The 25268-nt window shown below is 36.9% G+C and overlaps 1 protein-coding gene across 3 annotated transcripts in view; it reads right to left on the bottom strand.

Annotated features, from left to right (window-relative positions):
* The window catches only part of PLPP1 (phospholipid phosphatase 1), an 89770-nt gene that overhangs the window by 4151 nt on the left and 60351 nt on the right, over window positions 1-25268 (bottom strand). For all 3 annotated transcript variants that reach the window (XM_072958675.1, XM_072958673.1, XM_072958674.1), the window contains 2 exons: window positions 24342-24622; window positions 7196-7253 (listed from right to left, as the gene is read on the bottom strand). In XM_072958675.1, coding sequence (XP_072814776.1) covers window positions 7196-7253; window positions 24342-24622 — 339 coding nt within the window. The remainder of the gene's footprint in view (window positions 1-7195; window positions 7254-24341; window positions 24623-25268) is intronic.

Genomic DNA, 25268 nt, shown 5'->3' with positions numbered 1-25268 from the left:
CACACAGCCCTGCCTTCTTTTCTGAGGCCACTGGGCAGGTGACATGACAGGCCTGACCCAGAGATCTGCTGGGCTGTATTACCCTCTGGGATTTATACTTGAAGTATGAAGGAGGGTCTCTATTTTCAGAAGTTTTGGAAAGGGCTCCTAATGGATACATGCAGCTACTTGCAAACTAAAGAGGAAGCAAAAGCTAAGGTTAGACAAGGAGAACAGGTATTTAACAGAAAAGAATGGAGCAGAATGGCAGCCACACTGTAAAAACCCAGGTGGCCAAAGAGACACGTGGAGAAAGGGAGCTCAGTTCCAAGTGGTGTGCTAGTTCTTACCCACGTGGGCCTTTCCTCTAGACCATCCTCTCCTCTAGGAGGGCTTAGCAGGTCAGCTGCTTACAACCAAAAGATTTCAAAAAGCCTATTAACAGCCTTCTGTATGTTTAACCAAAATCCTGTTTTGTTTTGCTTTTTAATTTGGATTTCTGTGACTCAAATGATACAAAGTTACTTTTTTAAAAGGCAAGCTTCAAATGAGAAGGAAAACTTTATATACCTGCATTCAAACAGTGAGAAAAAGTTAGAAAAATTAAATCTCACATCAGAACGAACATACTGAATGTCCACTGAAGGAACAATGACAAGAGAACTGGGGCATGGGATTTACTTCTATGACTTTTTTCTACAAACAGTACAAGGATGTGAGCCCCTAAATCATATGACTCTCTCTCTCTCTCTCTCTCTCTCTCTCTCTCTCTCTCTCTCTCTCTCTCTCTCTCTCTTGCTGTCCCAGGCTAGTTATAAGATTCTTCTCTGACCGCGCTTCACTTTGTCCTAGTTCACTGACTTGTCTAATGGGTATTTGATGGGGGATGGGGGTAGAGGGAGTAGGGTAACTGCTTGATGAGAAATTCTAACCTCTGGATCCCTTCCAATTCTAACATCCAACTTTCTGGTGAAGCAAGAAGCTCCAAAGTAGGAAGTTCACAACTAGAAATAAAAGACAGGGTGGAAAAGGCAGAACAGAAGCAGTAACCTGCAGCTCTTCACTGAGGTGCTCCCCAGAAGCAAAGGCTTCGCACTATGTTAGTACAGGCTTCATGAAGCCCCAGTGCATGACAGCAAGCAAAAGGAACAAAGGGCTCCAAATGCAGCTGGCAGGTTTTGTAACTAGGGCAAACAGAAGCCCAGTCACCAACCAGTGGAAGATTTCTTGGTTGAGGTAAAGCTGCAGGTAAAAAAGAGCGTCTAATTTAGGGATTTACACTGAGGTGGATTTGCAGTGATAACTGAGTTTTCAAGAGGGGAAGCAAAGGGAATTAATACAAGGGTTAGTTAGCCCAGGACAGAGTGGATGGGGGAGAATCCCCAGTTAGGTACCCAAACCAGAAAGTGCTTGCTTATTAGAAAGGATGACCTCGTATGCCTACCTCCCTCACAAATTTGAGCACTGTTCTGAAACGTTTAAGAGGACAATCATGTTTATAAAAAGAACCCCTGAGCCTGTCACTAGTGTCAGCCCTGCTATAACATCCAGGAAAACGCAGGAGGCCTTGCATTTGCAAGAGACAAACTGAGAATGAAGAAGAGTTAACAGGAAAAATGAAAATACAGCATATGCTTCACTAACCTTTACACTCCTCCCTCCCCCCATTTTCACCTATTAAAAGCGGCAGAGTAGACAGATACCACAGGAGGACATGATAGGGAGAAGGAATACAACCTCAAGGCCTCAAAGGAAACTGCAGTGAGGCCTGTCTGTCCCTCCCTGTCTTGAATCTGACCAACGAGTCAAACCATGAGCTCAAGCAAATCAGGTACAACCACTGACAGCATAGCTCGGTTTCAGAAAGAGAAACTAGTTTGGAGAACTAGCCTTACAGCTCAACCAGTATCCTCCAGGCACCACTACTGGGCCCTGTGAAAAGGGAGGTTTCAGGGGTTGTTTTACCTCCAAGAAGAGCAAACTGAGCCACCTCCTCCAGATAGGGCTTCTGGTCAGGAAAGCCCCACATAAACCCTACTGCTCAATGCAGGGTAAGTGTCCAAGCTCTCCTAGCAAAGTAAAACCTACCAAAAACGGGTTGAAAATAAGCCACTATGCCTGATGCTTTTAAAGAAATAAAAGCTTCTTAGCTGAAATATTATTAGAGGTTCATAAAGGTAATTTTTTTTTATTCCTTTGGGCAAGAAGGACAGAAGGAGTCAATTTGTTCAAAATAACTAGATACACAAGCTCAGAGAGGAGGGTTGTAGGAAGAAGCTCCACGAGGCTGGCAGGAAATGCTTCACTGCCAAGTGCAGAGAGGCCCTCGCCCAAACACAGAACCTAACACTTGTGTATCACTTCATGAAGCGCCTCACGATAGTTTTATGTGCACAGAGAAGACCTGGTCAAGATCAACAGGACTTACTGCACAGGGCCATGTTGGGAAAAAATTATGTGTACATATTTTTCCTTTAGTATAAAAATTATATTTACTTTTTTTTAAAAAAAATAAGGAAATTCAATGTCTATGACAGTACTTAGGCATTCTTCCCTTGTTTTACTATCACCAAAGGGTAGGACATAACTTTTTTTTCATAAAACTTCTGAACAAACATTCAGCTTCCATTTAAGGATCTAGTTGTACAATCCCATTTTTAAAATCTAATTGTTGAACAAGATATTTTTTGAAGCTGTCTTATTTTTATTTTGCCTTTCCTGACAGACTTTGCAACACTCATCTACAAAGTGCTATGAAGTCTCTTAATACAGACATACGTTGGAGACAGTGCAGGTTCTGTTCCCGATCACTGCAATAAAGTGAATATCGCAATAGAGTCACGTGAATTTTCTGGTTTCCTAGTGCATATGCAAATTGTGCTTATGCTATACTGTAGGCGATAGCATTTTGTCTTAAAAAATGTACATACCTTAATTTAAAAATACTTTATTGTTAAAAAATGTTAACAGTCATCTGAGCCTTCAGCAAGTTGTAATCTTTTTGCAACAGTAATATCAAAAAGATCACAGATCACCATAATAAATATAATAATGAAAAAGTCTGAAATATTTTGAGAATTACCAAAATGTGACAGACACAAAGTGAGCAAGCACTGTTGGAAAAATGGTGCTGATAGATTTGCCTGGTGCAGGGTTACCACAAACTTTCAATTTGCAAAAAACACACTATCTGTGAAGCGTGATAAAATGAAGCACAATAAAATGAGGTCTACCTGTACTCTACTCATTTTAAGATAAGGGGGCTCCCCCCCCATTTTCATTTAGAGTCAACAGATCGTTTTCACATTTTTATACGGTTATTTGAAAAAAAGACAGTGAGACTGAGATTGCATCTGGCTTACAAAGCCTAAATACTATCTGACCTGTGACTGAAAAAATCTGCCAACCCCTGAACTAGACTGACAACAGTATGCTCAACACAGAAATATACCTTGGTCTACTTATTTTGAAACATCACTTCTAAAACCAAGCCAGGTAAACCAACGGATTATTCCACCTTCATTTGATGAGAGACCTGGCCAGGAGAGAGTACTGTACGGCAGGCCTCAGTTTTGTCTTCTCTAGACTTTAATGTCACCATCTTTAGGAGTCACAGAGTTCCTAAATTTAAATCTCAAATCCCACGTTAAAATTAGGCAGGATTCATGTAGTTTATGGGCCATTTCCCAATGCTCAGCATTAATCCACACTTTGGGAAACATCTTCATGAAGTATCAACAGTGCTAGGTAGTGTATGGTCAATGCCAGATGAGGGATCATACGAATCCTGAGAAAAGGAGGTGGCATCAGAGCATCTGAGTAAGACAGAATTTGGGGGGGGGGGGAGGCCCAGATACGAGGCATTTTGTGACTGGAGCGGGGAGTCAAGCTGAAGCACGGACACTGAAAACTACTTAGGGCCCCACTGTAGTAATTTACACAGAAATGTCGTAACAGGCAGTGATATAAACAATGTGGGGTTTTGGCCTCAATATGACAGTGCTGGGAAGTGTTCTGGTATATTCCTTACTGTACAGAAAAAAGGACAGTCTCATTCCATGCGTCTTTTCCTGAATAATTGAGTGAATTTGGAATTTGGGTTCACTAAGCACATCAAGTGGCTAAATGCAAAGCAGCTCTGCCCTCTGTTCCCCCACAAAGGTGGTTTTCACAGGTCTGACTCCTGCCACTGTAAAGTGTGCAGTGCTTGGCTACCTGCCAGAGGAGAACAATGGTCTGGGTATTTTCTTTAAGAGACATTTTTAACTAAAAGTTAATTTCTGGGTGTCAGGAATTCTTGACAGGGAAGTTTTGGCTACCAAAGACTGTCCTCAGAGAGGATTTAAATGACTGTACATCTCCACCCAAATCTGGGGCTTACCCTTCATGCCAAGATGCCTAAGGGAACAAGATGAGTCATTGCCTAAGGAATCTGGGGGAGGGGAGCAGCGGTTAAGTGTTGTATATAAATGTGAAAGCTGGAAAGCAAGGAGACATCTGTGTGTTCAGGGGCTGTAATAAAAGCTGGAACCTACATCCACATCAAGTAAATCTTTCCACTGCTTAGTCAGTGAAATGCACTGCATGGCTGCTCTGAACTGCCTGCTTCTCCAGAAAGGCCATGGTCTATAACAGACCTATTTATCTTAATTTTTTTATTATTATACCTTTACATCTAAATGGCTCATAATGACCCAAATGCTACACTTGAGGTCATTTGCCCTCTGCTTATATCCCTTATTTGCCTCCTCATTTGCTCCTGGATGGCCACAGAGCAGACTAAGCCATTGAGCCCTCTACACATTAATTTCATCCTCTATACATTAATTTCATATTCCACAAAAGAGCTCAGTAAAACTTCCTATTTAAACAAATATACAGATGTTTTAAGAAAGGTCAAGGGAGCAAAGAGCAAAAGAAATAAGACATGGAGTATGACACATCTGAGAATATTACTTGAAATTAAAAACCATGGGTTGAAGTTACATGTCACCATTTTACTTTCAGAGATCTGCATCACCTCACCTTCTTCAAAATAACTAGACTGGAGTTCAGAGCAGGTAAGCAACAAAGCAAGGGAGCCTGATCAACAAGACATCACCTGACAGCTTACAGACCTCAGCAGCCTTCTCCCAAGGCCTCTATTTCCCCCTCTGTAAAAGGGTAGCCGGCATCCCCCTCTCCTACTTCATGGAGGCTACAAGAAAGAGTCAAAACTTAGAGCAGTGTTAATGTGAGTCATCATTAATAGCAACCAAACCTCAGATTCTCAGGTCTCTCATAAAGGACTTAAAGATACTGACACACAGGTGAGTGAATAACCAACCACAAAAGCTGCCCTGGTGATGTCTGGTTCTGGGGCTACAGACATTCAAAAGCCATTCAGTGCAGTCACAAACTCATGCTTTGGAAAAAGTTTTCAGAATATATTAATGGCTGTAGCCACTGTCGGCATTCCCTTTCTCCCCTAGTCCCCATGTCCTATTTAAAAAGAAAAAAATATGGTGGCGTCCTTTTGAAAGAATGGTAACTTTTCCTAGTACGATAAATGAACAGAGGATGTTAGAATAGTATTTGTTGTTACTACCTTCAAGTAAGTCACATTTCCCATGGCACATTTTCAGAAACATTTGGGTGAGTATTTTAAAAAGGAAGCCCTAAATGCCGCTGAATTGGTACCCTGTTGCTTCCTCACAAAATTAAATTAACATACGATTAAAGCCTGCAACTTCCAAAAATGTTGAAGAAGCCAAAAATTAACTCTTCTGGAACGGTTTTGAAGTTGTGGTTCTGAATTTTATATAATACATCTGCAATTTTTACATTTCACAAACTTTTGTTTGTTTGTTTAATGGAGGTACTGGGGATTGAACCCAGGAACTTGTGCGTGCTAAGCATGGGCTCTACCACTCAGCTGTACCCACTCCCCCCAAATTTTATGTTCTTTTAACTTTTTGAATTTGGTTTTCCAAATAAAACCAAGATTCTGATAAATCTGATTTTAAATTCTAAATAAAACCAAGTAACTCCCAGCAGGCTACTCTTAATCTTACACATCATGACTCTTTAATCCATATCATGGATTTAATACCACACAGTGCTTAATGTGATGGGGGGGTGGGCAGGGTCCCAAACAGCAAATTTATATACCACAACTACAGAAAAATCCACTTATAAAGAAAATCAAGACAAAAATTATAGCTGATCTGGTGGGTACAGATCTCCCTCTTCCCACCAAATTTTGATCATTTTATATATACAGAAAAATAGGACAGTATAAAAAACAAAAGAATTAAGTTGACCTTTAAAAATCGCTTGTACGTGCCCTAAAGCCTAGTCTTCCATTAGTTACTCTTGATACACATTCATCTCCAGTTTGATATGCAAAATACAGGTGCCAAGCCTCTCTTTGACAAAGTGAAGAGTTGACTTTGTACAACGTGAGTGCAGTCAGAACTGGACCTGGAGACTGCAGACAAGCTCCTGACGCAGCAATTGGCTCTTCCTGAGTTGAAACCTTTCTAGCCCCATGGAAAGCAGTCTGGGAAATGTTTCAGAAAGTGGAAGGAAAATAAAACCTGCTCAAATAGGAGCAACAGCCACAGCCACAGCCTTCACTTCAGATAATCCAAACTCCTCACCCAGCAGGCCCCAGGGGGATGCCAGGCTGCTCAGCACCCACACCATGCAGTTGTGGCCTGGGCTCTCAGGGTGAGGTACCAGGCGTAGCAGTCACCTTGGTCTGTATCTCAGATCAGTGACCTGCTGAGCCTACACAGAAGCTATTATATGTTCCAGAAAAACTCTTCAGAAAATCTGTCCCAAAGTAAGGGCACACGTCACTTAATTCTTAGCCCCAGGTGTGCAGGTTTGCTGATTGTTTAGGCCTTTACCACTGTCAGAAAACAATCTGCTTTAAAAATAAAGGCTCCCTAATTACCCGGAAGGTTCCCAATTTGCAGCTTGCTATACAATTTGCCTGTGTGCTTCCTCTAAATGAAGGACAAAGGTAGCTTTAAACAATTGCAACTGGCTTTGGCAAAAGCACAGGCATCCATTCCTCCTCTGAACTTACTGCAGCCAGCAGTGGGGTCCAGCTGACTGAGAAGTGAAGCCAATGAGAATGTCAGAAGTGGCTACACAGGAGAGGACACAAAGGCTGAACACAGAGTGTACGCGGGACATAACCCACCATCGACAGACACAAAATACTTACTGCCACGAACAGCATGCAGTACATGGAGAATGAAGAGTGGCCCGAATAGAAGGACAATCTAGAAGAGAAAGGAGACAGACATTAATCTTCTTTCCTAGAGACCGAGAATATTTTTGATTTCATGTATCTTCTTACCTCCCCAGCGTACAGAGCTTTGTCCCCTTACCTTTAGAAATTAGAGGGGTGTGTAGGGGACAGTTAGGACAGGAACATGAAAAAGTAAGTCTTAGGAGGGTCTGAGGTCTGATTTCTACAGTGTCACTTTACTGAAAGTTTCAGGATCGGTAATGATTCATTGAGGGCAAACTTACCTAAGCATTTCTAAAGTAATGCATGACAAGCCCTAACTGGCTCAAATGGCCTGACTTTAAAACTTACATGACCATGATTTAAGTTTTATTTTCCTCTGAAAAGAGTTTATCCCTGAATAACACCAATAAATATCTTCTTTGGAACATTCAGAAGTTGACTACTTTTTAAAATTTTTTAGATTTATTTTTCAGTGATATTTGTGCATCTTGCCTTAGATTTCCCACCAGATTAAGTGCTTTTGTTTGACATTAATTTTTAAATTGTACACTGATAGATACTCCTGAACCAGATGAATCATCTCTTTCAATATTATATTTTATAAACATCTAGGTATCATCTTCCCCACCTAAAAATGACAGAATGCTTATAAAGCTTAATTTTATAGTACTTAAGAACAAAACCAACAGGGACATCTTCTTAAGTATTTCATTTACTATGCCCTGCTTGGTTCAAAAGGAATTTGGTTCCCCTGTGATTCAGAGAGGAGGAAAGACTCCAAAAACACATACCAGAAAGTCACGTGTGGGTGTGTTTGGCAACTGAGAGGAGGTAGGAAAGCAGAGATTTCCTAAGCATATATTGATGATGAGTCTACCAAGAATTATGATAGTCTTTTTTTTTATAACCAGATACATTCTGAAGAAAGAGAATACTCTTAACTTTTGCTAACCAGAATTTATGTAATCAGACTTGATAACTATTCTGGGTTTAACCTATGTAAAACAAACACAAATAAATAAATAAATAACTTTAAGCCTTACCAACTGTTTGGCTGTAGAGAGCAGATCAATACAAATTCTTATTTTAAATCAGGTAATTTGAGCAGAATTCTGTATATTTTATGGCTATTTTCAATTAGTTACATTGAAAAGCCTACAGTTAATAAAAAAGCAGTTTCCAAGACTGTCAAATCCCATGGAGCCAACATGACCATGATCACAGAAATGTTCACAAAAGTTTCACAAATAACCTTCTAATCATCTAACTGTTCGTCCCCTACCACCCAACTTTCTTCCTTTCCTCCTCCCAACTCACAAAACAATTAAAATATGAAAAACAGTTACATCTTTAGCTATTCTTTGAGTTTGAAAATGTCCTTATTTTGCATTGATTCTTTTTTCTTACTGAAGTATAGTCAGTTACAATGTGTCTACTTCTAGTGTACAGCATAATATCCCAGTCATGCATATACATACATACATTCGGTTTCATATTCTTGTTCATTAAAGGTTATTACAAGATACTGAATATAGTTCCCTGTGCTGTACAGAAGAAATTTGTTTTTTTTAATCTATTTTTATATATATTGGTCAACATTTGCAAATCTCAAACTCCCAAATTTATCTCTTCCTACCCCCTTTCCCCAGTAACCATAAGATTATCATGTCTGTGAGTCTCTTTTGTAGATGTGTCCATTAGTGTCCTCTTTTCTTTTTTTAAAAATTCTTGAATGATGATACTCTCAGTATAGAATTCTAGGTTGATGGTTTTTTTCTCATCACTTTGAGGATGCTGTTCTACGATTCCTGGCTTCTACTTCTGCTGTTAAAATATGAGCCATCTGTCTGCCATTCCTTTCTGGGTTATCTGTCTTTTCTCTGTCATTGCTTCCCCTACCCTCAAAGTCTTCAATATTCTGTAGTTTCACTATTATGTCTCTAGTATCAATTTCCTTTTATTTATCTGGCTTAGTATTCATTGGCTTCCTATGTCTGAGGATTTGTATACTTCACCAATTTTGGACAGGTCTCAGTCATTATATCTTTGAATATTATATATCCTCCATCCTATTATCCTTTTCGGAGATTCTGATTCAACGTTAAGACATTTTCATTTTATCCCTCCATATCTGTTAACCTTTCTTTTGTATTTTTAATCTTGGTCTCTTCCAGTCTAGCTTCCTTCCCTTTCACTGTGTCTTTTCTGCTTAATCTTTTTTTTTAATTTAAAAAATTTTACATAAATATATGTATCATTTATAGAAGATCTCTTTGGATGTTTTGCAAATCTGCCTGGTCAATTTTAATTCTCTTCATCCTACATCACATTCTCAGTCTCTTCTTACTTATTTCTATACAGCAAATATACTGATTTTATAACCTATAGGGTAATATCTGCAATCTTTGAGATTTTATGTACTTTGTTTTATCTGCTGACTCTCAGAATAGATTGTATGTTCATTTATATTAGACTATGAGCTCATGTTCTTGGGATTCCATGTGTGGGGAATCTTAGATGCCTTGGTTTAAAAAGAATTCTTCCAGAAATATGTGTCCTCTTCTGCTGGACTCACTACCAATCCACTTGAAACCTCTAATTTTTTTTTTCTTTAAGCCACATAGATAGTATACATTCTGGCCTTCGAAGAGCTTGCGCGTGGTACTGTGGTTAAGAATTCTTTTTGATAGTTCCTCCTAAGCGGATGTTACCCTTTGAGAGCCCTTATATTATCCACGGGCCTTCTGCACTCTGGCCTCAGCCTTCACCTCCTGTGCCCCGTGTTCAGAGCTGATCAAAACTCAGGCTCCAGGCTACCAGGAGCTTTCAGGGCACACATCAAATCTATAACATTAATTGATCCCAGCCTCATAAAATTTCCTTTACTGTGCCACCAGCTCAGCTATTTATTTAAAAGATTTACATGTGTTTTAAGATTTATATATATTTTAACATACAATACAAAGATGTGCATAAGTGTGTGTGATATATTATCTAGCACATTTAGTTGAACTGTATCAGTAAGCATTTCTAATCCTCCATATTGCCATAAATAGAAGCAGTCTTTTTTAAACAAGACTTAGGACTAATAAAACGTCATCTAAAATAAACTGCTTTACTAGGAGACACAATAGTTTGGCAGAAAGTTTGATTTTAATTATAAAGTGGCCAGCACTCACAAATGTTTCCAATTATTACTATTCCACCAGTTCACTGGGAATGCCCAAGCGGCTCTGTTGCAAATTAGAAAAACTTCCTTTTCCCCCTAAAACTCATCCTAAAATCGATTCCTAAAGCATTCTAGAGCAGAACAGTTGTCAAAAGACTGTTAATAGATACACGCTTCTGAGTACCTTCTATGTGCAGGTACTTAATACACAGTATTTCCACTCTTTACAAAAACCCCCATAATAGCAACTGTCAATCTTATTTTACACATAGAGAAAACTGAACCTCCCAAAGGTTCAGCAACTAGCTCAAAAGTCACATCTCTTTGAGGTTTAAATCTGAGTCTTCCCAACTCTTCCCCATGTGCCATGATTCCACTGCTGTGAATGGCAGGCCAGCCCAGCAAAAACATTAATCCTGCCACCACCTCTAGGCAGGGAACACCCAACAGGAAGAGCAGGAGTCACTGCTTATACATGGTAACACGTTGTGAAGTCGATATAAGCAGAACTTAGACAACTATGCAAATTATAAATGCTGTCTGTGTGTAAACAATCATCTAAAGAGAATTCTAATTTGTCTTTTTTACAGTCTAAAGGCCAAATAAAAGGAAGTTAAATTTCAGAATGAGGCATTTTCTTCAAATGTTATTTCCTGATTATAAAATTTACATAACAGCAAAATAACTTGAAGGACATGATAGATTTCTCTTCTGTGATAATCTTTAAACAAAGACTAATGCTGTAAACAAGTTAAAATATGTCCCACACAAATGAACACAGGAGGGATGACCCTTAATAAACAATTTCCCTAGTATTCGTCCTATTTTATTTCAAGCAGGATTTTTACAACCAATAACTGTACTAAGTGCTTAAGCAATGAGATATCAAGTTATAATCTTAAAAAAAAAACTCACATCTAAGATACTTGGAGAATCAAGTAGGTTGTGAAATGGGAAAAATGGGTACATTCATACTGCACTGACGTGAGCACACACTTTTCAGAAGGTGGTCTGGTAAGATCTATCTAAATGTATCCATCTATATGTAAAACCAATATATTTTTTGACCCAGCAATTCCACTTCAAGGCATCAAGGATCCTAGACAAACATACACAAGCACAAAGATGTTTGCTACACCACTGCTGGCAACTCAAGGACCTGAGAGAATGGTTCTATCACTATTCTTCTGAATACTACAAGTCAGCTAAAAGGAATTAAATAACTATGTGAACTGACAAAAAGTTATCTCCAGGATATGTTTTAAAATGTCATTTATGTAAACCACATAAAACTATATAATTCCACATTCAATGTAAAAATACATAGAAAACAACTGAAAGGATACATAAACTGTTAACAGTGGCTCTAGGGAAAACTATCAAATGGGGACTGAAAAAAACTTTCACATTTTATAGTAATAATATTAGAAACACAACCTGAGTAGGGATTATGTAATACATATATATAAATATTTTAAATGGTAATCAAAATATCTTTGATATGCCTGCTACAAATTTCGTACAAACCCCTTCCCCAATAAACACACACACACACACCCCAACTCCTCTTACTGAGCAATAGTTTCCCTGAGAGCTGCTCTGCCAAGCGTCCTATGATTTGGAGTACAAATGCAGCTCCCTATCTACAAGTTCATGCCCTGAACCCAGCAGTGACTTAGGCCCTGGAAGCCTGTTTCCACATCTCTCAATGAAAGGTGTGGACTTTTATACGTATTTTTAAATATCATAAGTTGTGTTTCCAATAAAAAATGTATCACACAATTTAAAACCACTTAAACTCAGTATATTAACTCTGTGCTTATTACAAGCAGCAGAACCACTAAACATGTTACGTTAAGACTGAGTCTTTAAAGAATGAAGATTCTTTTAAAGAAATTAGATTTCTAAAAATGTCCAGAAATACAAGAACTATGGAGTCTCTCACCTCCCAAAGGGTACAGAGACAAAGATGAAGGTAATTAGTGAAGGAATATAAGATAATCCCAACCAAATTTCATTTCAATAAGATACAATGAAAAAATGTAAATTCATCTCATATCCTTGAACTACCCAGAGATTGAGAAATTATTTCAGCAGCATATATTCCCTGAATTACTTTTACAATGATTTTACTATATTTCTATTTAAAGCAATGCTGCATTACATGGGATCAATTTCAACCAAGCCACTTAATACATAAATGTGATATGCCTATCTGAAATAAGTCACTTTTGACTATTCTATTTATTAATATTAATGCATCAAACATTGACTGCATAGCCAATAACACCATTTAATCATATACTGAACAATCAAATATTTGCAGATATTATTAGACTATAAACTCTAAAGAAGAGAAACTAGCAAGACCATGGAAAATGAAAAAGAGGGAGAAAAAAGTAGGACACAATTGGTTTATGTGGAGGGTATTTTAAACTCTTGACTTAATGAACCATTTGACGACAAAAAACAAATGATCATTTGCCTTCTGTTTAGAGAAGAATCTTCCAAAAAGCAGGAATCTAGAAGTTGCTGAGAACCTTCAGATAAAGGAAAGTAGAACCGTGTGTGTCTTGAAAATCAGATGACGGGGGGGAGAAATGGTTCCAAACTCTCAGCAAGAAAACTGTGTGACTCTCACAACAGACGAGGAGAGAGTAGGTATGACAAAGCTTATTGACAGGGTAAAACACATGTACATAGGTGTACTAACTAGGGTAAGAAAGGTCACACGTTTCCTTTGGCATGAGAGAAAAATTAGGACTTGGTGCAATAAGACTCCAAATCACCAAAGCCACCTTCTCTAAGACAGTTAAGAAGGAAACAAGGGGCAAGTGGCAGATTAAACAAAGGACACACTGTGAAGTATTCCAGTGCGGCAACTAACAATACCTTGCCTACCACCCTCCTTTTAAAACAAGTTAAACAAGGAGACTACTTGCAAAAGGTAAAAGATTTCAAGTGAAACAGAAGGAAGAAGCAGTTCTAAATCACTTTCAAAGCTGTTTATCTTTTTTAAGACAGGATTGCTAGCTAGAGGCAAGATCGAGAGATTTCTAGTTTTAGCCCTCCCTCAAAAAGACCACACCAAGGCCAAGAAAGCCCATTACCACCAGCCAGTAAGCTCCGCTTCCAAACCTAACGCTGACCATGAAGTCACCACTAACCCTTGGTCACCAAGGTCAAGAAGGATGAGGCTCAAGACATTAATAAAACTCTTTCGGATCGCACCAATGCAGAACTTTAGATCTGAGCTGAAGCAGACACTGCCAATAGCAAGAGAAGAGGCAAATTTTACAGATGTAAAATTTAGAGTCCAACAGGAAGCAGGCCAGACAGGCCACTCATAGTCCCTTTCAGATTAGACCAGATGCTATCAGTAGAGCCCATGTCACAGGACTAGCAGAGTGCCACAAGACTTCACTTAGAGAAATCTTTCTATATACGATGGACAAAAGCAGGTAAGTCATATTTCCTTTAGTATCTCAAGCCCTTCTGCTGTTAAGAGAAAAGAAAACTACCAATTCCTATCATACAACATTTAATGCCTATTTTAGTGGATATTTAAATCAGAACAAAGTGGACAAAAGCTGAATATTTTTTACAAGTATGAAAACAGAATTACTCTCATGTTTCAAATCCTTCACTAGCACAAACTGCTCACCACAGAGTAACAGACCCTTCATAATCCCCACCAACCTCTCCGGAACCATCATCTTCTACCAAACTACTTAAAATTCCCAACACACAACCATGTTTCATGCTCTCTGTGCTTCTTCATACCTCTGCCTGTAATGGGCTTCCCACATTTCTTTAACCATTAATACATAAAAGCCAAATCAGCCACTGTTTCCTCCAAGAAACAGCTTGTACAGCTACTTCCCTTTCCTCGAAGCTACTGCCCTTTCTCCACAAAGGAGAGACATACAGCACTCAATGAACACATCTATCTTAGCACCAACCTTCTACAGTAAAATCATGTGTAGCTATAATTCTTCTTCCATTACATCAAAAGGGGAGTGGTGGAACAAGACATTTTAAATAGGAATTTCTGAATTTCTGTATGTTCATTACAAAAATCAGAAGGTACAGCTAAACAAAAGAAAAACTGATGGTAAACCCCATCCTCCCTGACTGGGATCACATCTTAATTCATCTTGTATCCCTAACACCCAATACCATTATTAAGCACAGAGTAGGTGCTCAATGTATTTTTTAACCTAAAGCAGAATCTAATCTCTTGAATAATAATTTTTATTTAGTAATCTCAGAAAATGTTAAATTTTTACACTTTTCATATTTTAAATGTCACACATATATACACACCTTTCCTGCCCACCCACTTCCCGTCATGCATCAAGAATCTGCTCTCATTTTAGTGGCTCCAGAAGAGGTACACTTTAACAATCTTGTTTTGTAACAGTCGTAAAATGCATAAAATAAGGAAAATATGTTATATTTGCATGATAATTTTATCATGTAATTAAATACTATGCTTAGCTTATCTCAGCCAATGCCAATAAATTACAGCAAACCACACAGATAAATTCTGATTTTAACGTCATACCCTCTGATGTGTTTTCCCTTGTAGTGATTAGAAAATCTGACTGTATCATCAAAATTCAGGAGAATTAGGAGTTTCACCCTTCTGTCAGAAATTTTATGTCAAAGTGTTATTAGCTTAAACATGTAGCACCTAATGTATCTTTCCAATACATCAGGCAAGCATTTTAATAATGCGTGTAAAATGTGCATAAACCTTTTTACATTATGATTAAAGGCAATCAGATTAGTGGAGCAAATGACAGCCAAATGAAAAAGTGACAGATATATTCTGTTGTAAATAAAAACAACTTAAGTTTTAAGCATTCTCAAAGCAAATATAAATGGCCCAAAACCAAAAGCAAAGCAACAAGGGAAGACAAATATGGAAAAGGGTTTTAGGTATTATCTGAATCCTACTTTTCATTACCCATATGAAGATTTTCTCAACTTTTAAAGGATTCATTTCTATCCAATAAACTAAAAATCTTGAAAACTGCCCATCTTCTTCACAAATTTCCAAATATCACCTGAGAAGCAAAACACTGCAGTTGCAAACAGATTACATAAGAAAAAAATAATGGTTAACATAACAGAAACATAGAAGTTAGCCAATCCTGTAATCCCTCTCAAGTGCATATACAGTAAGTTCATTTATTATATAAATGAACAGTAATGTTATCTAATGTCTTCCCAAACCTCACTCTCCCAAAAGAGTAGCATTAAAAACCCCATTAACAACACAAGCCTTTTCTGTCAGCTTACTCAATAAAAATGGCGTTACTCAACAGAGAAAGGAAATCAAGTCAAGATCCAGGCACCTAGTGGTCATTACATTAACTGACAGTAACCTGTTAGGAAATCAGCTGGTCCAGGTGAGGCTGGTGCCATTTTGGTACAGCAAAGTCACAGGACAGAGCAAGGCTTGCTCCTCAAACTAATGTATAGAGGAAATCACGAGGGGATTCTGTTCAAAATGCAGAGTTTATGGGTAAAGCCAGTGATGGAAAGTAAGATTCTGAATGTCAAACTCCCAGGTGATACCCAGCCTGCTGGTCAGCGCAGAGAACCACACTATGAATGGCAAAGGGAGAGAAGTGAGAAGAAAAGTAATTCTGAGCTCAAGTAGGAATACACTTAGGACACACCCAAGTGAATGCTGATGCTTTTTTTGTTTTCCATCTTCTCTTTTTATTACAAAAGTTACTTAAAACAGGAAAATACTGTGTTTTCTTTATTTAACATACACTCTAACACAGATTTTAATTCTCCGAATATGCAGCCAACAAAATCAGTACATTAGACTTGTTTCACTGTTTACTAACTCAACTTACTTCCTACCTCTCAATAAAAATATTTATTTTCTATCAGATGAAAATCTCTAAAGGTATTGTTCACATTTTTTTTTAATGGAGGTACTGAGGACTGAACCCAGGACCTCATGCATGCCAGGTATACACTCTACCACTGAGCTATACCCTCTTTCCTTCACATTTATTTTGAATGAAAACTTATACATCACCATTCGATCCATGGGGTTTATCATTATATCATTATATTTTAATCTAGAAAAAGTACTCACTAATATATTTAGGAAACTTTTTTTTCGTATTTCAAAGATGACAATGTGGAATTCACGAATTCTAAGGAGAAGGTACAAAGCATCAATAAGAAGTCGTCAGCTAATGACATGTTAGTATGATTCAGTAGCCTTTTAACATTTAAGATGCAGCACTGGGTGATTTATCACAAAAACTTAAGGGTAACTTTCATCTTAACATATCCATTGCAAGACCTACAATCTAACTCAAAAACTGAAAATCCAAGGAGAAACCCAAGAAGCACCAAAAGCTGATGCATTTGTTCATAACTAATTCTCTAAACAACCATTTAAAGGGGGAGGTGGGGAATAGCATGAAATGACAAGCATCTAAAACTTAAAGAGTATTGCTAATTTGGTAAGTGTGTGGGTGTAATTGTTTTTAAAATAAATTATGTATACAAATATTTACCAATAAATAGTGGCAGAAAGTTACTGGAAGTGGAGAAAGGAGTTCATCTTTCTAAGCTTGCACCTCAGCCAAAACAGGGTCACACCTAGACTCAACATACTCTTCCTCGCAAGAAAAAGAATCAGGCACCAAGTTAAATCTGAGAGTAAAAAATCTTTGCTTTTATTGCCACATTAAAATAAATAAAATTATATGGAATATATGAATGCAAACAGGCAAAATCAGACGTTTGCATAAAAATATATGTAGTTATTTAATTAGGTATCATGTTATATAACTACATTTTCACTCTTTAATCAAAGATGAAAAGTTCCCTTAACTTTCAATGCACCAGACTTCAATCATGCTGCTCCCTGGACCTGATACACATCCCATCCCAATTTTATACATTCGAACCTTTATTCATCCTCCAAAATGCCTCCTGTGCTAGAAGTAGTTCTACATCCTCTGAATTCATGGAGCATTTTATCTTCACTCCTGTAAGGCACATATCACTTTCCATCACCCACACAATCTCCAAACATGTCTCAGCTCCTATGTAGTGAGCACCACAAGGGCAACCAGTATACCTTGGTAGCACCCATGCTGACTAGGACTTAGGAGTAATAGGTATTAGTCAAATTTAGTAACTTCACAGAATAGACTGAAACAGTGGTTCTAAGATCAGCAGCCAAAGCACCATCTGGGCACATTCTGGTAGAAGTGCAAATTCTTGGGCCACCTCCCAGACCCACTGAATCAGAAATCCTGAGGGTGAGGCCAAGCAATCCTTCTACGTGATTCCAATGTGGCTAATACATACAAAAACTGGGGCAAAAAGAGTCAGAGCGGTGTGGGGGTGATGCAGCAGTTACAGCTACACGTCACATGTCAGATACTGACATTTAGAACAGAGGAAGTGGAAAGAGGTGCTGGCCCTTCCTTTAAAGTCACTTCCTTTTAAATACACTAACAGCTAATGTCCTTTCGTAGAGTAAAGGATCTTTTAAAATCATCCCTTTTCTTTCTATATGTTGATATTTCCATACAGATACAAGACTAAAAAGAAGGCTGTCCAGGTTACTGATACACATGCCTGAGAAATACTGACCACACAATCAAACAAATGAATCTTTTTGAAGGCATAAAGGCTTATCCAATGACATTTACAATTAGATTGCACAGAAGAAGCCATTCTCTCAAAGTATAAAGCAAGTTTTACCAGGTACTTAGTACCACAGCCAGTCAGTCTAGTTATAATTGTTTATCATCATTACAGAAGGCACACCCTCAAACTTCAGCTTTATTTACCTGCATGTGGGCTGCATTAAAAAGAGAAAAGGAAAATTATTTTTCCCATTCAAACAAACATATTGCAATTAAACATCTAAGCAACATAAGCTGCCATAATCCAAACAAAAACAACTTTGTATGGGTTACCTGATTCATATAGGTCAGAGATCAATCATTCAAAACTAATCAGGAACACTGAGTTTACACTTAAACAAATGTAATTTAAAGAAAAGCCAGAAAAAAAAAAGTGAATCTCTCAAAGTCAAAAGTTCCTATACTGTATTATCATAAATAGATCAGCTCATCGTGCACAATCTTAAATTTACTCTACCTAACAGGGTAAATATCAGCTCCCACATCCTGAGACAGAAGATGTTGTGAAAGGTTGTGTTCCCATATCCAGGTGATATAAAGCAGTGGTTCTCAAGATCAACAACATTAGCAGTATCTGAGAACTTGTTAGAAATACAAATTCTCAGGCCCCACACCAAATCTTCTGAATCAAATATTTGGGGATGAAACCCCAGAAATCTGTATTTTAACAAGCTCTCCAAGTGATTCTAAGGAACCGCTAATGTTTGAGAGCCACCAGTCTGAAGACTCTCTAAAGAGAATCTTGACCTATGAAGGGAGCTACAAGTCTAAACTGCCTGGGCTCATTAGTAATTTTTTTCAAAACCTGAGAGTAATGCTATTCTCACTGGCATAAGCAATGGCAGTTGGATGTCCTATTGTTACAAGCATAAACCCCTTTTCCTTCGTAGTAAATTCCCAGGTATTAATTTTAAATAATGAAGAGGAGCTCTCTGGATACTACAACTAGCAGAATTCCATTACAGTCCATTATGTTCTCCCTCCTATGCTTAGGACCCAATGGCCACCATAAATGAAGCCCAATAAAAGTCCTGTCACATCAGTGATATCAGAAAGAACACAAGAGCATACACATGTGCAGGAAGGGAGCAAGGAGAAAGAGAAAAAGAAGTAAGAGAACAAATGGGAAAAAAGTCAAGATCAAATACCAAAACTGCAAGAGGGTACTCTCATCCTAAGATATACCTCTGACTTATTTATAGCCAACAAAAAAGACTCATTTCAGGTGCTTGGGTTCCCTTCTCTCCAATGTCAAACATTATAATTTTACAATTAAAAATGTACAGAGGGCAGGCTGTGGAGATAAACAAATGAAAAGAGCAGATTGCACTATAATCCTAATAAACTTATGGACAATGTCTAGACTGAAATGTTTTTGCATTTTTGGCATCCTGACCTTTAAAATCTAAAAGAAAAGGAACAGGAAAGCCTGTATCCAACCAAACTATAGAATAGCAACACAAAACCACAGTTATGTATCAATGTTATACAGCTCTGAAACTAACAACTAATTCATTCTAGAAACTCTGATGGGAATTATGTTTTTCTTGTAAGATACAGTTTTCTTAAAGTTTCATTTCTATATTTGATTTTCCTTTATCCTTGTTTCAGAACCCCAAAACTTACCAAGAGATGTTTTCCACTGAAAACTATAGATAATAATTATTTGTAATATACAGTTTCTGCAATTTGAGTTATCCAAATATTTATACTGTTTTCAAAGAGATTGTTTTCCTGACCCTTACACAGGATGTTAAGTGGACAACTGCATATGGGTTGGTGTAGAAAAGTTAAATGATGGGTAAAAAACCCAAGTGTACTTAAGTCAAAAGTACAATCAGAGTAATGGTACATAATGGCCAATTTGGATATACTAGGAAGAGTTAGGGAGTATGACACATGTAGACTATAAAATGTAATTCTTTTTATACCATTTTAAATAAATTATATTATTTCAAATTTTGTCCAAGTGGCTTGAGCAGGAAAGAAAAATTTCTCAATAAGATATGTCACAAGAAAATTTTGAGCTAAGATTTATGTACCTGAACCAGAGAAACAATACATGTGTGAAGAATTTGTGTCCTTTAAGAATCATTTACAAAGACACTTTCTGGAGTTTAGGTAAACTCCTATCACCACAGTGGCCTTCTTAAATTCCTTGGCTGAGAGAAAATTATTAAGAGTTTTCCTGTATGTTTTCTGTTTGGTGATACAGGAGAGAGATTCTTAGAGACACAGGCACACTGCCTGATGTACAAGTGCTAAACTAAGACTAGAATGTTAAAAACCATAAAGAAGCTGAACAAACTCCAGACAGTCTAAATATAAAGACAGAACCATACCTAGACATGTCACAGTAAAATTGACAAAAGCAGTATGAGAGAAAATCACATAAAGGAGAACAAGAATACAACTAATAGATCATCTCTCATCAGAAACAACAGAAACCAAAAAACTGTGCAATGACATAGTCAACCTATGGAAAGAAAAAAACCACAACAAAGTATTTTATACCCAGCAAAACTATTCTTGAAAAATGAAAGCAAAATAAAGATATTTCCAGATAAACAAAAGCTAACAATTTGCTGCTAGCAAACCTGAGCCACAAAAATACTAAGGAAATTTCTTCAGGATGGGAGAAATTACACCAGATGGTAACTTAAATCCCAACTGTATACTCCAGAATTCTAGTTCAATAAAGAAACCTATATTTTTCTTGTATCTTCAAACTCTTCACTATGATTCACTGTATCTCCTAATCATTAAATTGAGGAGACTTTCATTTAATTTCTTCTATTAATTACTTTAAACATAACTGTTTAAAGCAAAAATAACAACAAAACTTTGTTGAGTTTAAAATGTATATGGATGTAATACATATGATAATAATAACCCAAAGTGTGTGGGGAGGTTGGAGGCACAGAGCTATGCTATGTACAAAGGGCTAATTTTGCTGTAAGAGAGTCAGAATTAACTTGAAGTAAATTATGATAAATAGATGTAATCCCTAAGAAACACAAAAAAACCCACAAAAAATCAGGGTTAAATGTCAACAGAATACTTAAAATTTTACACTAAAAAATATTTATGTGATACAAAAGAAAACAGCATAGGAAGAATAGAAATTAAGAGAGATGAAAAAAGAAATTACACCTGAAACTAATATAATGTTATAATATGTTATAATATGTCAAATTATATCACGATTTTAAAAAAGAGCCAGATGAGACAGAGAACACACAGCAAAATGGCAGACCTAAATTTAGATGGATAGTTACATTAAATGTAAATTAATTAAACACTGTAATCAATAAGCAGAGATTTTTTCAGACTAGATTAAAAAGTATAAACAAGATCTGAATTACATACATTAAATATCCAACAAACACACTTTAAATTCAAAGATTCCAATAAGCTAAAAGTTTTACTTATGGAAATTATATACTATTCAAACAATAAACATAATAGGACTGGAGTGGATATATATTACTATCAAACAAAATAGACTTATAGCAAAAAGTAATTCTAGAAATAGAGACATCTCATACTTAAAAGGGTACAGTAAGAAAAAATAGCAGTTAAAAATGTTACACACTGAACAGCAGAATCACAAAATGAAATAAAAGCTGACAGAAATCAAAGAATAAAAACAATTCAACAATTACAGTTAGAGATTTCAAACTCCTAAAGAATAACTGACAAAAAACCTCTGTAGAAAATGCATACAGATACAGAAGATTTGAATAACACTATTAATCGATTTGACCAAATTTATATGTACAGCACACTCAACCCCAAAACAGAAGAATACACATTCTCTTCAAATGTACATGGTATTATTCTCACGGACAGACCATATACTGGGCCATGAAACAAACCTCAATAAATTTAAAGGCATTCTAATCATACAAAGTATGTTCTCTGATCACAATGTAATTAAACCAAAAATCAATGACAGAAAAATAAATAACTCATAGATCAAAGGAAAACACAAGGGAAATTAGAAAATATTTTCAGTTAAATGAAAATGAAGATACAACATATCAAAACTTGTGACATAGCTTATTAAGTTTATGCCTTATGAAAAAATAAGAGCAAACAAAACTGAAAGCAAGCAGAAGAAAGTAAATCAAAACAGCAGAAATAAATGAAATTGAATACAGAACAACAAAGTCAGTGAACCCAAAAGGAACCAATGAAACTAATAAAAAGATCAACAAAATCGATAAACTTCTAGTGAGACCACTCAAGAGAAAAAGAGGTATGATACACATTATCAATGGCAGGAATGTAAGAGGGCTAGCTCTACAGCTCCTACAAACAGTAAAAGGATAGTAGGGAGACACTGCGAACAACTTGATGCCAATAAATTTGATAGTTTAGATAAAATGGACAAATTCCTTCAGAGACAAATGATTAACACTCATATAGGAAACAGATAACCTGAATAATCCTACATCTATTCTTAAAAATGAAGCTATAGCTTTAAACATTCCCACAAAGGAAACTCCCATTCTACATAGATTTACTGGAGAATTCTACAAAACATTTAATACCAAACATTTGATACCAAGTCTGAGCAAAAACTTCATAAGAAAACTACAAACAAGTAACACTCATGAACACAAAAGTAAAAATCCTTAATAAAATATTAGCAAATTGAATCCACTTAATATAAAAATTATAAAACACCATGACTAAGTGGGGAGTTTATCCTTGGAGTTTATCCAACCCCTCCACTGCACAGTCTGGAACTCCAATTCTATTGTTAAATTCCTCTATATTTCTTCATGTCTTCAAACTCTTCACCGAAGGTTTGCTACATCTCCTAGTCATTAAATTAAAGAGCATTTCCCTAGGATTCTGCTCGGTCCTGTATCACCATCAAAGCAGAGAATGAGATATCCACATCTCACACCTTAAGAGACCAGTGTTGATCTCGATATCTTCATCACTCCTCAAAGTCATTTCTGGACCATTCTTTCCCTCTTATAAAAATGCTTGCTTACCTAAGCTCAAATCAACAGTATCGACTTCTACTATCTACTTCTCAACCACTTACCATTTAAGTAACTTTCCCCTCTTTAATCGTTAAGACTTTATATCCATAGTAGTCCTCATATCATCACCTCAAAGCTTGCCATTCAATAGTCTCTCTATTCTTTGGCCTTGTTTATCAACAGGGAGGTTCTCTTCCATTGTCAACATTTGTTTAATGTAAGTCTTCCCTGCTAGACTAAGCTCCATAAAAACAGAAACCAGAGCTGTCTTGTTCACTGCTGAATTCCAAGCACATAGCACAATGGATCCTCTTAAATGCAAATATTGGGGACTACTAGTAGGCCTGTGTGACCACAATGACAATAAAGTGTCTGGGAATCATATATAAAAAAACAATCAAAGGATGTTTTACTAAGACAAAGTATTTGCTGGATGAATAAATAAAGGAAAATGATATTAGCTATTCTAAAATATAAAAAAGCCAAACATATAAAAAAAAGTAGGACTGACAATTTCAAGACATGGGATGAGCAATTGACTCTGCTACTAATTAGCGACTTTATTTAATGTAACTGGGCTTCTGTCTGCTCATCTACAAATTACAGGAATCAGACCTTTTGGGTTCCAAACATTCTCTTTTCATTCATGTCTAATAGTGCCCCCAAATGTAGAAAGAAGCCCAACAAGTGTGTTATAAGAAGGCAACCTGAGGAGCTATAGCTATCAAAATATGAAGAAAGTTACCCTACAAAAAATATACTCTATGAATACTAAGAGATAAAGAAAGCTTCATACATAGGTGGACTAGATCAGAAGTAAATGATAACCCATATGGGCAGCCATTGTTTATGTAATAATAAAAGTTTTACTGGAACACAGTTAACACTCATTTGCTAAAGGACTGTCTATGGCTGTTCTTTCCTGCTACAAAGGTAAAGTTGGACAGTAGTCAACATATGGCCCACAAACCCTAAAATATATTTACCATCTAGAACTTTAAGAAAAAGTTTGCTTACCCTGGACTACATGATTTATAAAGTGCATTAAAATGCTCTTAAATAGAGGACAGGGATAAAATAGAAAAGAGTAAGCAGAGAAAATAGATCAAACATGATTTCAATTCACCTCTCGGTGATTACACTAGCTTCTCTCTCTATGCCTGTGGATGGCTCATTTTCTCAATCATTGAAACCTTCTATTTCAAAAATACACAAGATAAAACAAGCATTAAAAATGTAACACGCACCTGCCCTCCTTCACTTTTTGTGCATTCCCTCGACATATGTAGTTTTCAATGTAACCATCACTGCAGTTGATTTTTGACCAGTCTGGGTCACAAACATCCAAGAAGTGAGGCCGCAGTCTGCCTATGGAATACTTGGCAATGTCAGTCAGAGACTGACTAGCAGCTGCACCAAATAAAAATGTTCCAATGGCTTTGTAAATAGTGGCTATGTAGTTATTCCTGATAAAGGAATTCGAGTGCAAGAGGTTAAAGTAAACAGACAGGGTTTCTCCAACAATCATCTGAAAAAGAAACAGAAAAATAGTATGTTAAAGAAGTAACCAGGCACTTTAAACAAAGAAAAAAATAGAAAATAAAATTGTAAATCACAATTAAATCTTTGTTTGAAAAACACCTCCCCCCTTTTTTTCCCTCTACAAATGGAGAGCAACTTCAGATGTCTAATTCTAGACCACAAAAAAAAGTGTCAGATCAATTGTGAATACTGTTTACAGAGTAATGGTTAAGCCAAAATAATTTCAAAGTCTACCTTGAAACAGTAAGACCTTATTCCTTTGCTGGTATTCAAATAAATGGAGTCTTAATAAGTACACAATGATGTATCATGGAAACAAAAACCATGGTTTGTTCAAAGAACATAAACTTCCCCAAGGAGAACATCCCTTTTGTAAGAACTTTTAACTGACAGAGGCTGCAGTTTCATCAAACATTCCTTTGAATCAAAAACATCCATCATATTAAAAAGGATAAAATAGTTTCAGGGAGAGGAAAAAGCTAATATAAAAGCAGGGATCCAACACTGAGGCCAAAGGGTAGAGAGGGCAGAGATTAACTTGACAAGGCCTCCCAGTCCTGCCTCTCCAGGAGGCCTTTAGGGCCAGCTGACTTAACAAGTCTCATTAAAAGACCAAACACACACTTGATGCT

This window comes from Vicugna pacos, chromosome 3 (assembly GCF_048564905.1).
Source record: "Vicugna pacos chromosome 3, VicPac4, whole genome shotgun sequence".
Lineage (NCBI taxonomy): Eukaryota > Metazoa > Chordata > Mammalia > Artiodactyla > Camelidae > Vicugna > Vicugna pacos.
This window is presented reverse-complemented; position numbering and strand designations above follow the sequence as displayed.